Here is a 16,797-nt window from a genome sequence, read left to right on the forward strand (position 1 = left end):
CAAGTTATCGGGTATGGGGGCACAAGGGGCGCCCTGTTGAAAGGAATCCTATAGAACCTTGTAAAAAAACTGGAGAATCCCTCCCATTTTGGGTATAGAAATTATCAACTGGACACAGAGAAGCAAATAGTGAGGCATTCAAGCCCCTGTGTTATGAACACACCCTTGCTTGTAACCCCCTAGATAGTCCGCTGTCCCCGAACAGGGGTCTGCGCAGACCGGCCAGGAGCCTCGCTTCCCAACACCAGCCCGGTGTCCCCACCTCCACGCTCTTGCGCATGCTCTCCTCCCCTCTCCGCAGGCTGAACTGGACCCGCTCTTTTCTCTCCAGAGCAAACGCGCCTCCCCTGGGACCCCCTTGGCCAGGTTCACAGGGGAGCCAGAGCTGGGCTGAGCCTGAGGATGCGTCTGTCTCTACGTGGTGGGGTTAGATGTCCCACCAAGCAGGCTTGAAATAGCAGCTTCTCCCCACGTGGCAGAAGGTCTCAAGTCAATAGATGGCATCATCCCCATTTTTCACTCCCAGATTCTTCCGAATCTTGTACATCTGCAGGCCTAACGGTGGAGGACAATCCAATCAGACAGCAGGTAGTGACCTCAGATGTGTCCTTCACGCCGAGCTCCATCTGGCCTTTGGATAGGCCCGTGGGTTGCAGCAGGGATCCCATGTCATGAGCTCTCGGCAGTACATTGAGCCTTTCCAGGTGGCCTAAAATATTGTAATTCTTGTCCACACGATGGTAACAGGATCTTGGTGGCCGGCGAATCCTGTGGGGGTGGCGGAGGGTTGCCTAACTGGGGACTCACTGAGCTCCAAGGTAATACCAATGCTCACGTCACCGGGTTTGACTTGTCCCAGGGGGAGCTGGCAGTGGGTAACGACATCTACGGAACTAACCAGGACCTTTGCCCCTGGTAACATCACTTTGGTAACTAGGCCTAAAGACATGACTCCAAAGGAAATAAAAATAATTTACACAGAGGCCAGTTTACACCAAGAAGAAAAACTGGAAGCAGGCTAAAGGGCCCCAATATAAGAAAAGGTCAGTAAGCCATGGCATGAACGTGATCGAGCACAGTTCACTGTGCAGTTAATGGTTCCCGGGAAACGCTGGTTGACCAACGGCTGTCTGGGGGACACGCCTCGGCAGGGTCCTGAGAATACAGACAGACAGGTGAGCGTGACCTGGTTCTGCCCAGGAGAAGCTCCCAGGGCCGGGGGAGGGCCCAGGTTCCCAGGTGACCCCAGCGCAGGGAGAGGTGCCTGAACAGAAGCTGGTACAGACCGCCCCGGCCACGAGAGAAAGGAGCCACACGTTGGGCTCAGAGCTCCAGGGACTCCACCACGAACGTGCTGCTTAAGCATCAAGAAGTGGGGGATCCTGGCAAGAGGAGAGCAATCCAAAAGAGGGAGCAGTTTGCGACAGGCCAGTGCCAAAGGGCACTCCCGCTGGGACATAGCGTGAGGGGGCCTGGGCCATGGCCCCCAGGGGACAAGAAGGCACCGGCGAACTTTGTGTGTTTCTGTGTGGGTTGTTGGGGCCATTAACTGGGAGGGATGAGGGAGACACTGGGGGCAGGAAGCCGAAGATCGTGGGAATGGAGAGGCAAGCACACCCTGCTCCATGTGACAGGTGTCTACACGGTGAATACCAGGGAACATGTGCAGTGCAGGAGACGCGGTTACACCACAAAAGGAAGCCTCATGATGGTCTGTATCTCTTTGAGACCCTGCTTTCCATTCTTTTGGGTGTTATACCCAGAAATGGAATTGTATCGAAGGTTGTTTTAAGCAAAGGAGAAACAGATCATATTTTGTCTTCTAGGAAACAGTCTGGCCGCAGTGTAGACAGGAGGTGAGACGTGGCTAGGAGGCCAGTGCTGTCCAATGGCTGTGGGGCAGAGGGATGTTGAAGTTAGGGCTGATGGGACGGGGTGAGGGAGAGGGTAGGGCTGCGGACGACCCCTGGGCTCCCGGATTGTGCTGCTAGGTCAGCGGGGGGATGCCGGCGGCATAGGCAGCACAGGTGAGGCGAGCTGGTGGATGAGCTGAGTTTGAGAGGACTTCTGAGTTGAAATGTAGTTCTAGAGAATAGTTCTAGATTCTGGTTCGGAGCTCAGGAGGGAGGTATGGGATGGAGATCAAGACTGGCCATGAATGAGCAAAAGCGTGGCCCAGAGAGCCTGTCCTCGTCTGGGCAGAGCCAGCAGGTTGGAAAGAGGGCCCAGGACTGAACCTGGGTGTCCTGATATTTCAGGGGAAGTCAGAGGGGCCAGCAGTGCCATGGCTGAGAGTGTGACAGACCCTACCCCGTCTCACTGATCATCAGGGGGGATGCTGGTTGCTTCTGCCTGAGAAGTAGTGGGAGTGGCCTTGGTACCTATATCCCTGGGCCTCCCTGAGCCAAGTGGGAGAATTCCAGACGGAGGGGCTGGGGCTCCCCGGAGGCCTCCTTTGCAGGCAGCCCTACCTTGTGGGAGCAGATGGGACTGCACAGAAAAAAACCCATGTGAGGGCAGAGCAATGATCACAGGCTCCTAGAGGCCAGGCTGGTAGTGCCCCGTACAAGGGGACAACCCTAGTGACACAGCCCGAAGAAGGCTTGGCTTCCTGGGTCTCCCACCTTCGCCTCTGCCGCTGCCTCGATTAAAACAGTCTTCAAATAAGCAGAAACTTTTTAATCGGGATTTTTTTTTATTCAAACAACAGCAACACAATTTTTCCTTATATTCCACAGTCTTAATTTTTCAGGGACAGAGAGAATTTGCAACGATGACATCAACTCCACATCACCTGGTGACTCCTGACTCTGCAGGACTAGGACACTTCCCAGGAGTTCCGCCCCACCAGCCGGCAAGGACAAGAATTCTTCGGCTGTCCAACTCCGGGGCATCCGCGCCCGCCCCGGCAAGGGGACTTGCTGGCGGCCAGAGTGGGTTTGACAAAGCACGAAGCAACGAACAGGTAGCCCCGGGCTCCCAGGCCTTGCAAGGGCTTTCATTAGTGCCCGCCAGGCCTGCCCTGGGGTCTCAAGTCCCCTGACTGAGCACGAGCGCATCTTCCCCGACATTCTGCAACCCATTAGCCCTGCCGCGTTCCTCGCAGCCTCTGCTGCCATGACCCTGGGAACGTCAGGAGATGCACCGGCGTGGGGGTAGCTAGAAGGTCTAGGATAAGGATTAGGGCCGTACAACCCGTTTTCCCCTCTAGAGTGTGGCAGACTCTTGGTTTTATAAGAAATAGGTATGAGTGACAAGCAGGCACCTTGGGCCACAGCCCCCTTCCCTGGGCAGGTGTCTGGTCCAGAGGCCCGGGCCTCAGTTTCCAGCAACTGGCGGCCACACCCGGACACGCAGTCTTTGCCCCAAGCAGCTAGTGCCCCAGCCGCCTGGCGTTTAACCGAACGTCTCAACAGCGGAGCACAGTGATCAAACACAGCTTCTCCGAGTAAACGCTTCTGGTCGGAGACCCAAGTCAAGGCTTCCTCCCTCCTTCAACATGTAAAATTCTAGTGTCCAGTGTCTTCCTCTCACAGACAGAACTCTCCCCAGCCCACACATTCTCTCCTGGCTCATCTACAGAATCTAAGAGGGAATCCAAGCCTCTTTACATAAATAGGCTGGTGGCTGGGAACCAGGACCCCGATGGAAAACAATGCAGGGGGAAGGCCTGAGGCCGCTGTGCCTCGGGGCTGGGGTCTGGCTGGTGCAGAGTAGTCCCTTTCCCAGCAACGGCCCAGGTCCCCGCTCACCAGCAATCCCAGCCCTCTCCCCTCCTCCGGCTGCGCCAGCAACTCCTACGCCCTAGTGTTTGGCCCAGCTGGAAAGTGGCGAGGCTCTGCTGGGAGGCAGGGAGAGGCTGGTGGGTCAGGCCAGACACAGGACAGCAGTGCGTGGCCGGGCCCAGCGAGCCCCATTTCCTGAGACGGCTGTTGCCAGCGCACGAGCCCTCAGAGGAACGCAGGCCTCACGTAGCAGCAGCTTATGTACAGGGCACGAGGCCACGTGAGGGGCCCCAAGCATCTTCCCCATGGGGAGGAGGAGCTATGCACAGGGAGGGAGAGGACGGCCAGGGACATCCCCACATCTCATTCAACCAGGAGGTCGAACTGCTCAGCAGCTTCAAACTCCGCATTCATGGCCGCAGCCCATTCATCCAGCTCAGATTTCTAGGGGGAGAGAAAAAGGGGGCAGGTGAGTGAGAAAGGGGGAAGGGGGCACGCTGGCCAGAGCACTCGTACCCAGACCCCGCAGGCACTGAGCCCCAGGCCGGCCCAAGCCCGGCGGCCTCCCGGCACGTCTGGTGCGACAGCCGAGCAAAGCCCTGGCCCTCACTCACCAGGATCTCCGGCACCTTTCTCTTCTTGCGCTTCTCCTTCACGGCTGGCGGGGAGATTCCGGGGAGAGTTGTATCTGGGGCCCAGGGCTTCACAGGGACCCTGGGGGCCTCGGCTAACTTGGAACACACCACAGGTGAGACTTGGGCCAACTCTTCTGACCCCAGCAGCCCCTCGAAACCAAAGCAAGACCGGCGGCCCGGGGTGGAAGTGGAGGCGGAGCCGAAGGTCTCCAGCCGGCTGTAGGATCGCCTGACCTTCTTGGACATTTCCAAGTCCCTGGCGTCCAGCTCTTCTTCCCTGGAGCTGGACTCAACGTTCAGGGGGTGCAGCACCGGGGTGGTGGTGGGAGTGACGGGTAGGTCACGTGCCTTGAAGAGGTCCTCCTTAGCAGGCTCCTTGCTAGGAGGGTTGTTTTCCTTCTCCAAGAAAAAAGCAATCTGCACCGGGATAGAGAGAGCGCGCCTCCTTGTTAGTTAGTGGTTATTACTTACTTCCAGAAAGGTCTGAGGAGATTTGGAGTGGAAAGACCCATAGGACACTTTAAAAGGAAAAGGGAAGACAGATCAGGCAACAAATCGGACCTTGAGACAGATGCGGGGAGGAGAAGAAAAGAAGAATCTGTCCTTGCTTCTGAGCCCACTCTGGTAATGCAAGGAGACCTCTCACCACGGGATGTTGTCAGCTCTGCCTCCCAAAAAAAGGGACCAGAATCTAGCCTCCCCTGCTGACCTCAAGCCCCCATCACATCACCTAGACCTGACTGCTCTGCCTGCTTCCACCCAGGCCCTCTGGTCCACATGTCACACAGCTGGCAACGGCTTTCCCTAACATGTCCATCCAGTCAGCGACCACTTCCCTGTCACCCGCCCAGTTCCAGGTAGTTTCTAGGCACTGGGCCTACAGCCGGGAATAAAACAGCCCTGTCTCCAGGGAGCTTCCATTCTGGTGGCGGTAAAACGGGTAATGAACAGGGAAAAATCACGTAGCACGTTAGAAGCGTTAAGTGCTTTGGAAAAAACCAGAGCGATAGCACTGGGGGTGGGTTGGGATTTTAAGTAGGTCGAGATCGACGTAGGCCTCACTGGGGGGCTGTCTGAGCTAGAACTTGAAGGAGGTGAGGGAGTGAGTCACATGGAGGTCAAGTGTTGTAGGCAGAGGGAACAGAAGGTGCCAAAGTCCTGAGGTGCGGGTATGCCTGGAAAGGTACAGGAACAAGGCCAGAGGCGAGAAGAAGTGAGGAGAGGAACTGAAGATGGGGTCGAGAGGTAATGGGGGCTGCTAGAGGGCCTTCTGTAGGACACTGGAAGGGGAGGCCCATGGAAACCCTTGGTCTGAGACCCAGGGAGCCACGGCAAGGTTGTGAATGGGGAAAGGCCTAGTCTCACATGTGTATTAAGAGGTTCACATGCTGGCTCCTTAAAATTCCACTCTCAGTTCAAATGCTGCTTCCTCGGAGAAGCCATTTCTTACCACAGAACAGGGACCAGCCGCTCGGCCACTGCTCTTTACGTCCGCCCCAACCACCTCTCCTGTACGCTGGTCACCTATCACCCTGATGAGAACATGAGCTTCTTGAGAGCAGGAATCTTCATCTGTCTGGCTGACCCAGCCTCTGGCCAGCACCTTCCGCAGAACCCTGTGTGGGACAGGTGTTCAATACTCACTGACTTAATGTACCCAAAACGCGGCACTGAGCTTTCTGGCAACCAAGACACCATAGGCAACAGGACAAATTCAGTCACTCTTGTGGTCTAACAAGGAATGACGTTGGTTATCAAGAGAGACACTTCCTGGCTACAAACACGGGCAATCTGAGGCTTAGTAATGAGTCTGAGTAAAAGGGAAGCTGTGCAAAGCAGGGGTTAGCCCTGACGACCTCTTCCTCATCCCCTACAGCAAGCAGTCCCACAAGTCCTTTGCAGCTTCGTTTCCTCAAAAAGTCATCAAACTATCGCTCAACCCACAAGAATGAGTGATTACCACGGGAAGGCAGAAGTCCCTGCCTGCAGGACAACATGCGAGCATTCAGATTCAGAGAAGGCCTAAGGAGAAACAGGACAGTGACGGGGCACAAGTGGTCAGGGGAGCCTTCTGGGAGGTGTCCTTTCAGCGAAGTACTGTGGGATGGGAAGGTCATGTGATGAGGGGAAGGGCAGAGCATCACTCTGCCCTCACCTTACTTCAGGCCTCCGCCATCTCGTTGCAGGGTTCCTGTCCAGTCTCCTTACGTGGTCTTGGGGTCCTCAGCAGGCTGTTTCCACCCTAGTCTCCACCCAGACCCCAGAGAGATTTTTTCCGAAACACGCAAGCATGCCTTAGTGACTACCTGGTGCAAGACTCCCCAAAGGCTCCCACGGTGCCGGGGACGAAGCCCAAGCTCCTGAGTGTGGCGTTCACACCTTCTGGCTCAGCGTGCTCCATCCCCTCACAAGATCCGCCACAGACACACCAACAATCCACCGTCCTCCAGACCTCAGGATTTTCTTTGTGAATTCCAGGTGTCTGCCAACCCAGCTTCCTTTGCCCAAACACTACTACTTGTCTTTAAAGACTCAGTTGAAATATTTCTTCTTAAACAGCCACAGGGCCAGCTGGTCTGCGTTAGGGTGCCTTCATAATTCATAACATCAAGTACTTTCTTATTGCAGTCCTCAGCACGCTGTGCTGTTATCACTTGCTCATCTGTCTTTCTCCCCACTTGACGTAAGCTCCCTGTGCTTCTAAAAGGCAGCTACCATTTCTCACTTATTTTATCTGCAGGGACAGGTTTTCTGCTCACGGAATATTCTTTTCTTTCTTTTTTTTTTTTAAGATTTTATTTATTTATTCGACAGAGATAGAGACAGCCAGCGAGAGAGGGAACACAAGCAAGGGAAGTGGGAGAGGAAGAAGCAGGCTCCTAGCAGAGGAGCCTGATGTGGGGCTCGATCCCAGAATGCTGAGATCACGCCCTGAGCCGAAGGCAGACGCTTAACCGCTGTGCCACCCAGGCGCCCCTGCTCACGGAACATTCTTAATAACTTCTGCTAAAACAGTAAAAATGCTGTACACTTATCTTACAACAACCTGTTCTTGCAAATTGAGATGGACTAGAGAAAAGGAATACTTAGGACACAGCTCAGGTCTTATAGGAAGACGGTAGAGAACATCAGTACATCAAGACTTAAACTATAATATAATATAGAGGATATTACCATTTAAACTATATTATATAAACCTATAAATATAGGTTTATCAGGATGTACACCCCCCCCCCCCTCGGTCCTAAGTGGAGGAAGATCTGTACCTCAAAACTGCTCCCTGGGCAGGTGTGATCAGCCAGTACATCCTGGCCCATCTCTAGAATGCCCTGGATTTCATCCCCCTAAGCCGATAAAAATGAACTCACCCTTGGGCTCCTTCGAGGCGTGTGGACAGGCGGGATCTGTGGAGACAATAAGAATTGATAACATAGCCACCCCCAATTTTGGCTCCCAACCCACAAACCCTCTCTCAATCCTCACCTCTACAGAACGGGCTACAATCTTCTTCAAAACGATGGGCTTTCTGATTGGAGCCGCATGGGGTGCCTAGAAAAGAGGAGTGAATATGAGCTCCACGTTAGTCCAGCGGCCTCCGGGGCAGAAACTGAGGAAGCCGGGGCTCACCTTGGGCCAGATTTCAGGGAGGGTGCTCGGGAGATCAGAGCCTGATTTCCGCTGGGATCTCCGCAGAGACTGAGTAGGAGATGGGGCCACGGGCCCTGGGAAGAGAAAAAAGTTAGGACGTAGGGGAAGACTCTAGGCCTCAGAGTCTAGAGAACAGGTTCAGGAGTGAGCGAGAGAAGGTTCCCAAACAAGCTCCTTCCCGGGGGAGTGAGCCTCCTAGAGCGGTGGGGGAGGGCCTCCTCACGGGACTCCGTCCCTCAAACGGCCCGGCCCCAGGCCCCCACGCGCCTTCCGCTCACCGGAGCGCTGGGCGGCCCCTCCGGACCGCGTTCGCCTCTCGGACATGTTAGCCTTGGTCTGGATCTTGGCCGCCGTCCCTGCCGCCGGAGCTCGCGCCAACCCAGAGGGCCGACGGAGACCTAAACGTTCGAATTACCCGCTCTGCCTGGAGGAAGCGGAAGTGACGCAAGGCGGGCGGGCCGCTGTGTTCCGTTCACCGTTCAGCGGTCTTCACGTACAGCGTCACAGGGGCGGGGCCAGCGGCACGCTGTCGTCATCAGAGCGCGCCGCACCCGGAAGAGACGTGGCAGCGGAGGGATAATCGGAGCGGCCCGAGGTAGAGAGCGCAGAGCGGGAGCTCAGCTGAGCGCGTTGTCTGTCCTTCTGCGCCTCAGGCCAGCGCTCGCGCCCGTCGGGACCGGTGCGGCGGTCGATCGGTAAACACGGAGAGAGGGGTCTGTGTGGAAGGTGGGGGCGGGGCTTGGAGGGGGTGGGGCTCAGGCGGAGCCCCTGGGGGCGGGGCCGGTGATATGGGAGACTCGCTGATGGAGGGACCCGGCTGGGGGCGGGATCCAGGAGGAATGAGGGGTCACCGCAGGTGGGATTCGTTCGGGGGGCGTGTCCCGGAATGTACAGGGGCCGTGGGCAGGAATTGGGGGTTGGGGCGATTATGAGAGGTGTTTAGGGGAGTTAAGAGTGGAAACGATCTGGGCTTGTGAGTTTGTAGTGGGGGACACCGGAACCTGGCTCCCGGTCAACTCAGACCCCTTCCTCAGGGTCGAATATGGGACTTTGCAAGTGCCCCAAGAGGAAGGTGACCAATCTGTTTTGCTTCGAACACCGGGTCAACGTCTGCGAGCACTGCCTGGTAGCCAATCACGCCAAGGTGGGGCCTTCAGGGGAGGGGCTGAGCAGGGCAGTGGGTGGGCAGGTCGTATTGGTTTCCTCCAACTCCTTGAAGGGCCAGGGTTTGGAATGAAGTTCCAGGAGGTCAGGAACTTGGTATCTTTTGTGCTCGGCTCTATCTCCAGCCCTTAAGAGACTCTGGCACACTGTCGCTCAATAAATGTTTATTGATGGAACAAACGAAAGGGTGATTCTCCTCTGTGATGAGAGACAAAGAAGCAGCTGGGCTTTGAGGAGATGGGCCGGCGTTGTGACCTCTCTCTCCCACTCCAGTGCATCGTCCAGTCCTATCTGCAGTGGCTCCAAGATAGCGACTACAATCCGAACTGCCGCCTGTGCAACATACCCCTTGCCAACCGGGAGACAACCCGCCTCGTCTGTTACGGTGAGGCCTGCCCAGCTTGGTGACCAGTTTCCAGGTCCTCTCTAAGCAGCAGGGCAATGAGATCTCCCCATGCTTGGCAGGCTGGATCCCCAAATTCTAGTCCTGCTATGTTATTTACCTGCCGTGTGAGCTCAGGCAGGTCATTTTCCTAGGCCTCAATGTTTTTCCCTAAAAATTAAAGCTCCTAGTTTCTTACCTGCCCATTTTGAGGGTTGAGTGAGAGCCATTCCAACTTGTGGGTATCATTTTGGCTGTGAGCAGTAGCTGGCTGGACCAGTAGGGAGCTGAAGGCATGAGGCTTTGGACATCTGGGATCTGTTACTCATTCCAGTTGCACAGAGAGGAAGGGAGTTCCTCACAGGACAGTCAGTTAAGGGAAGTCAGCAGTCACCTATGTCATGACCTTGATTTGACTCTGGTATAAGAGACTTAACTCCATTTTTTGAAGGAGCTGGTGCAAAAGAGCTCCGTGTGTGTTTCTCAGTGTGATGAGCGTGTGCGTATATGTGCGTGAATTTAACATGTTACGACTTTACATGTGTTAATTAGTACCTTAGTACCTGTGGGTGAGTGAATGGGTAAATGTGTGTGAACGTACGAACACAGGTGTGTTGTGGGGTTGCAGGAGAATGTGTGGGTGACAGTGCTTGAGTTTTAGCAAGCGTAAGTGTATAGATGTGCATGTGTGGGAATTAGTGTGCCCACAAGTAGACGTGCAGGGGATGGTACTTGTGTCTGATTGTATGCATACAAGCACGTGTGCATTTGTGCTTGTGGGTGTGTACGTGAACACGTGTACTGTGTGCGCCTAGGAACTTTTTCTTTTTTTTAAAAGATTTTATTTATTTGACAGAGACAGCCAGCGACAGAGGGAACACAAGCAGGGGGAGTGGGAGAGGAAGAAGCAGGCTGCCAGCAGAGGAGCCTGATACGGGGCTCGATCCCACAACACTGGGATCACGCCCTGAGCCGAAGGCAGACGCCCAACGACTGAGCCCCCCAGGCGCCCCCCTAGGAACTTTTTCTGAAACTGTTCTTGATGAGTTGGTAGCCTGAGGAGCTTGTGATGAGTGCACATGTTCAGAGAGGACTCACGTTAAGAGTCGCTGACATCTTCCCATCCTAGTGGGCTTCTCCCTCCTACTGCACTGGGGATCTTGGTAGCATCTGCCTTGACTGAGTCAGGTAGTGGTGGCCAAGAAGGCTGAAGTCTTGGGGAACACTGGTGAAACAGACCTCAGTGAGGACAGGAAGGAGAAGGCTGTGGGCTTACGTGTGCGCGCGTGCACGTGTGTTCGCACGTCCATGTAGCAGGCTAGGGGCTGTTGCTGGGCTAGATGCCCTAAGTGTCGTCTTCCTCATGCCTCTCTCCCCTATTTCATGGGCCCTAAGACCTCTTCCACTGGGCCTGCCTCAATGAACGTGCCGCCCAGCTGCCCCGAAACACAGCGCCTGCTGGCTACCAGTGCCCCACCTGCAGTGGCCCCATCTTCCCCCCAACCAACCTGGCTGGCCCTGTGGCTTCCGCACTGAGAGAGAAGCTGGCCACGGTCAACTGGGCCCGGGCAGGACTGGGCCTTCCTCTGGTGAGAATCTCTCTATCTGACCGTCTGCCCTGGGTCCCACCTGGGCCAGATGGGTGGGTAGGGACCGCTCCAGGCAGGCTGGTGACATAGGCTCCTTCCTCCAGATCGATGAGGTGGTGAGCCCAGAACCCGAGCCTCTCAACACCTCTGACTTCTCTGACTGGTCTAGCTTCAATGGTAGGTGGGGGTTTGCACTGCCCTTGGGGGCCCTTGCCTCCCTCCTCTGCTGACCTCTCTCTCCTTGCCACAGCCAACGGTACCCCTGAACAGGAGGAGATAACCAGCACCTCTGCTGCCCCATCCTTCTACAGCCAAGCCCCCCGGCCCCCCGCTTCCCCGAGCCGGCCCGAGCAGCACACAGTGATCCACATGGGCGGTCCTGAGCCCTTGACTCACGGTGAGCCAGGGAATTGGCCAGTCTAGAGAAGGCTAGAAAGGGAGTGGGGTGGCTCATCGGGGGGAGCTCAGGGTTCCAGAGGCCCACCCGGGGACCCCACTCCTCATTCTTGACAGAGACATTACCTCCCCACAATTCTGAGATGTTCTGTCGGGCTGAGAGGGCAAGGAGCTCCCGCCCTCCCCACTCCCCACCCTGCTACAGGCCAGTTTCGCTGAGCCTGTGGATACCGGTGGCTCTGCCCCTGCAGCTTCAGCCCCGAGGAAGGTGTATGACACGCGGGATGATGACCGTTCACCAGGCCTCCACGGAGATTGTGATGACGACAAGTACCGTCGCCGGCCTGCCCTGGGCTGGCTGGCCCAGCTGCTCAGGTATGCAGGGCCGGGGGGCCGGGATGCCGGGAAGGGGGGGGAGAGGAAGCGAGAGCCAGCAGCCCCGGGCATGCTGATTGCATGATAAGAGGGGCTTCGTCTGGGTGACAGTAGTACCCGGTGTCTGGCTGTGCAGAGAGGCCTGAGCTCAGCTCTAGAAGTCTTGAGTCTGCTCCACTGTAGGGCTGTTTCCTCGCCTGCTAGGTAACTGAGGCTTGAGGTTGGGCTCTTTGAGGCCCCTTCCTGCTCTGACAGCACCTGAGCCTAGTGACTCTAGCGAGCCTGACAGATTCTAGTTTCCAGAAGACTTGTCGCCGCAGCTGGTTGGAGCTGCACGGTCCCCTGTGTCACAAGCGGGTGCAGGGACGAGCCCGCACACCCGAAGCAGCAAGGCTCGGGAGTGGTGGCACCAGGGCCGGAAGACAAGTGTCACGTCCGGGGTTCCTCTCCGGGCCGAGTGGCCGTCAGGGATTGGGAACCTGACCTGACTTTCCCCTCGTCCCCCCAGGAGCCGGGCTGGGTCTCGTAAGCGGCCGCTGACCCTGCTGCAGCGGGCAGGGCTGCTGCTGCTCCTGGGGCTGCTGGGCTTCCTGGCCCTCCTCGCGCTCATGTCTCGCCTGGGCCGAGCTGCAGCTGACAGCGATCCCAACCTGGACCCGCTCATGAACCCTCACATCCGTGTGGGTCCCTCCTGAGCCCTTGCTTGTAGCCGGGCCAGCCTAGGACCTGGGGCTCTGAGGTGGGGAGGTCTGGGGACTTTTTTTTCTGCTCCTCTTCTTCAAGCCTGAGACACTAAGATCCCAGGCCCAGTCAAGTCCACTAGTCGTGGCAGCTGGCTGGGCCTGGGGCCCCTGCAGGTCAAATGTTTGTGTTGACCTGCTTTCCCTGGGTCTCTAGCCTCCCACCCTCCTCCCCACGAAGGAGAGGACAGGTGGAAATAAACGACAGACTTTATTAAAACACCGAAGCCTCCTTTTCCTTCCCCCTTCTCAACCCAGTCTTCAGGCCTCAGTGGTTCTCCTGCCGGTACTGGATGGCCAGAAACTCAAGGGACAGGCGGTTGAAGAACAAGAGTCCATTTAGCGCTGGGCAGAGGAGGGAGCCCCTGTGAGCGTTCCCTGCCCACTCCCTGCCGCGTCTCGGGGATTCAAAGCTCCCCTTTCCCCCTTAGCACGACCCCCTCCCCCACTCACTTAGGATGGTCAGGGCAAAGCACCGAAGAAACTTGTCATCTGTCATCTCAGCGTAGAGTGACCCCATGGCGGCCCAGCAGATGCTGATCACCTGGGAGAACTGTAGGCCCCATCCGGTGGGAGAGTGGCCCCCTGAGACAACAGCGGGCTTTCCATCAGCCCCTGGGCCTCCCCTGATCGGCCCTTGAGCCCTGGCCCCAGTCTACCATCAGGACGACCGTGTAGCGGAAGCTCATGCGGTCATAGTGGTGGGTGATGCAGAAGTTGTACACGTCACTGGCAAAGACACCGAGGTGTATGAAGAAGAGCGTGAGGGCAGCCACAGTCAGCACCATGCCTTGTGGGAAGAAGAGCACAGCCAGCCGGTCCCGCCACCTCATCGTGGGGGCTGCGTAGACTCCAGTCAGACGGTGGAACCTGGGCAAGCCAGCGCTGTTCAGGAGAAGCAGTGGACCCCTCCGGTTCTAGAGTGAATGGTCTGGAACCGTGGTGGGATGCTAGAACCATGAGGACGTAGGAGGGGACAAGATTCTAGAATACGGGCAGGTTGCAGCCAATACAGGAGTGGTTCATGGGTGGCCAGGGGAGCTCCAGATTACAGAAGGTTGGACGGAGGGCTGAAGGTACGACCAGCAGGAGTGGTGATGAAGGGAAGGTGTACCTTCCTGTCCTGCCTGTGTGCACACTGTTCGCTCTCGTGCACGTCCTCTCACTGAGTCCTCTCGATGGTCCCACAGAAGAGGCGCTGTGGGCAGATTTCTACAGAGCGGGGCTCAGAAAAGTGGAAGGGCATGTTCTAGGTCCACAGCAAATCTTAGGCCAATGAGAGACTAGGCCCCAGATTGTAGCTGGAGGACATTCCCAGGCGAGGGGAGGCCTGGGCTGAATGGCAAAGTCCAGGGATTTGCTCTGTTCCCGAATGGAGAGGAATGAAGCAAAGGGAAGAGAGAAAAGCTTCCCCACAGCTGTCCTGGGACCTTCCCCATGCCCTCCCTAGGCATGGCCCAGAGAGCAACTGGCTTTTCCATCCTCCCCTAGAAGTCTGAGGACCTGATGCTGACCAGCTTTCCCCTCTCTGCCACCTTCAAGCACTCAGCACTTCACATCCATCACCCCTGTCCTTTCCAAGAGTCCCAGATGAGGTTGGTGGCATAAATCCCATTTTGCCCACAAATCTGAGGTACAGAGAGGGCGTGTCAGCCCAGGTGCGGCCGTGAGGGAGGGAGGCAGTACTGAGATGAAGATCCAGGTCTACCCAGGCTGTGACTGGGCAGGGACGCTTACAAGCAACAAGAAAACATTTCTTCCATATGTGGAAGAGGTGAAAACTCGAGGACTCTCAGTATCACCCAGAAAAATGGGCAGAGATGGGGTGGAGGGACACGAAACTCCCAGGAACTAGAGTAGAAGAAGGATAACTTGAACTCAGCCACCCCCATGGCGTCCTTCCTGTCTGCCTGCCCCAGAAGTTAGGTTCAAGGTCCGGCCAAGGCCCGAGGTCTCCTGCCGCATCCATGCTTGCTGCCCAGTGTCAGGCATCACAGTCCCTCAGACTCCCCATTCTGACACATTATAGGGGTGACCCCCCAGTGCTCAGCCATTGGCCCACTATTGAAACCATTGTTCGCACCTCTGTTCTCATGTGAATACAAATGAACTTTTATACATTAGGGCTTCTGGCTCAACGCCATTGAAAAATTACCCAAGTAGCGTATGACTAGGTTCTTGTAAAAGATTCGCATAATACACAAGCATACAGAGGACCTGGCAATGACCTCCCCCACCTCCTACCTACCTACCTAACAGGTAACCCCCTCAACAGTTTGGTGAGGGGGCATCTTTTGGGTCCCTTCTTGATGTCACTTCACGTACCCATGTGTACATACACAGGCACAAATTTAAAAAGCGTTAGCACCATCCCATACGTATTGTCAAGTGTAATTTGCAAAAAGTGAAAAACATGCTAGGTCTGGAATAAGCACGTAACTAAGATATATTAACCCATCAGTGAGGGGTTCCGCCTCAGTAACGTGGTAACGCATCTCGGGGACCCGGATATGGATAGGGATTTAAAGAGGAATGTTAGAGGGGCGCCTGGAACCTCAGTTGGTGAGGTGGCTGCCTTCGGGGTCCTGGGATCAAGCCCTGTGTCAGGTTCCCTGCTCAGTGGGAAGTCTGCTTCTCCCTCTCCTGGGCTCTCTCTTAAGTAAATAAAATCTCTTTGAAAAAAATAAAGGGGACTGTTAAGAGTATCATTCTAGGGGCGCCTGGGTGGCACAGCGGTTGAGCGTCTGCCTTTGGCTCAGGGCGTGATCCCGGCGTTGAGGGATCGAGCCCCACATCAGGCTCCTCTGCTATGGGCCTGCTTCTTCCTCTCCCACTCCCCCTGCTTGTGTTCCCTCTCTCACTGGCTGTCTCTATCTCTGTCAAATAAATAAATAAAATCTTAAAAAAAAAAAAAGAGTATCATTCTAGGTTAGACACAAAACTGGTTGATGTCCTACAGGACAATGAGACAGAACTTTTGTAGTTATTTTTTCCTTTTTTTTTTTTTTTTTAAGATTTTATTTATTTATTTGAGAGACCACAAGCAGGGGGAGCAGCAGAGGGAGAGGGAGAAGCAGGCTCCCCACTGAGCAGGGAGCCCGACATGGGGCTCGATCCCAGGACCCTGGGATCATGACCTGAGCTAAAGGCAGGCTCTTAACTGACTGAGCCACCCAGGCTCCCTGAAGTTATTCATTCCACCGGATACGTTTTGTATCTCTCCTGGCCAGTATCTACTTGTAATATCAGCATCTGAACATGTAATGGTAAATAGCAACATCAAATGTTCAAGGCCCCAGGATGGCACTAGCAGGACATGTTACACGCTTGGTCTTATTTCCAAATTTTGGATAATCTTTCTTGCCAATATTCTGCAATTTTTTTTAAGTTTATAGACTTCTCGGAGTAGATCTAAATCTTCGTACCCTCCATTTTCTTAAGATTATAGCATCATAGGCTGACACTGCATTTTTTAAACAACTTCTGAACATCCTTCGGAGCATAAATGGGACATCTGTGAACACAGATTTCAGGGGTCAGCAAACTCCTGTAAAGGACCAGATACTAAATGTTTTAGGTTTTGCCAGCCCTAAGGTCTCTGTTACAACTACTCAACACTTCTGTTGTAGGGCAAAAGCAGGCATAGATAATATATAAACAAATGGGCATGACGTATTCAAATAAAACTACAGGCACTGGAATATTTCATATAATTTCACATAATTTTCATATTTTATGAAAATTGCCTTTTAAATTGAGATAGACATTAACATTACATTATTTTCAAGGGTACAACATAATGATTTAATATTTGTGTATATTTCAAAATGATCACAATAAGTCTAGTTAACATCTGTCACCATACATAGTTAACAAAATTTTTTTTCTCCTGATGAGAACTTTTAAGATCTACTCTGATTATATATGAATTGTGCATAATTTTAACGTCATGAAATATTCTTATTTTTTTAACCATTTTGAAATGAAACAAAAACCCACCAGTCTTAGCTCACAGACCACATGGAAACAAGTGGTAGGATGTGTTTGGCCTGCAGGACCCCTGCCGAAGAATAAACAAGGTGGTTTCCATTCCAACACCCGCCCCGCCGCCAGCCCATCACAAGTAATGTTTCAAGGACCACG

General features: G+C 54.7%; 3 protein-coding genes across 3 annotated transcripts; 1 reads left to right on the forward strand and 2 right to left on the reverse strand.

Moving 5' to 3' along the window:
* Positions 1-2,675: 2,675 nt before the first annotated feature.
* Positions 2,676-8,720, reverse strand: CDCA5 (cell division cycle associated 5). Its single transcript, XM_057317365.1, has 6 exons — positions 8,287-8,720; positions 7,988-8,082; positions 7,844-7,909; positions 7,729-7,764; positions 4,340-4,777; positions 2,676-4,169 (listed from the first exon to the last, which is right to left on the reverse strand). Exons 1-6 carry the CDS (start codon positions 8,330-8,332, stop codon positions 4,089-4,091), a joined length of 762 nt encoding a protein of 253 aa, XP_057173348.1. The 5' UTR covers positions 8,333-8,720; the 3' UTR covers positions 2,676-4,088.
* Positions 8,721-8,776: 56 nt separating this feature from the next.
* On the forward strand, positions 8,777-12,876 carry ZFPL1 (zinc finger protein like 1). The gene is made up of 8 exons (XM_026483273.4): positions 8,777-8,864; positions 9,043-9,152; positions 9,446-9,557; positions 10,950-11,143; positions 11,248-11,320; positions 11,394-11,540; positions 11,791-11,914; positions 12,423-12,876. Exons 2-8 carry the CDS (start codon positions 9,051-9,053, stop codon positions 12,607-12,609), a joined length of 939 nt encoding a protein of 312 aa, XP_026339058.1. The 5' UTR covers positions 8,777-8,864; positions 9,043-9,050; the 3' UTR covers positions 12,610-12,876.
* Positions 12,850-13,587, reverse strand: TMEM262 (transmembrane protein 262). Its single transcript, XM_026483274.4, has 3 exons — positions 13,314-13,587; positions 13,108-13,207; positions 12,850-12,999 (listed from the first exon to the last, which is right to left on the reverse strand). The coding sequence occupies exons 1-3, from the start codon at positions 13,485-13,487 to the stop codon at positions 12,923-12,925; spliced, it is 351 nt and encodes a 116-aa protein (XP_026339059.3). The 5' UTR covers positions 13,488-13,587; the 3' UTR covers positions 12,850-12,922.
* Between the last annotated feature and the right edge of the window lie 3,210 nt (positions 13,588-16,797).

Source organism: Ursus arctos, unplaced genomic scaffold (genome assembly GCF_023065955.2).
Source record: "Ursus arctos isolate Adak ecotype North America unplaced genomic scaffold, UrsArc2.0 scaffold_23, whole genome shotgun sequence".
In the NCBI taxonomy this organism is placed as follows: domain Eukaryota; kingdom Metazoa; phylum Chordata; class Mammalia; order Carnivora; family Ursidae; genus Ursus; species Ursus arctos.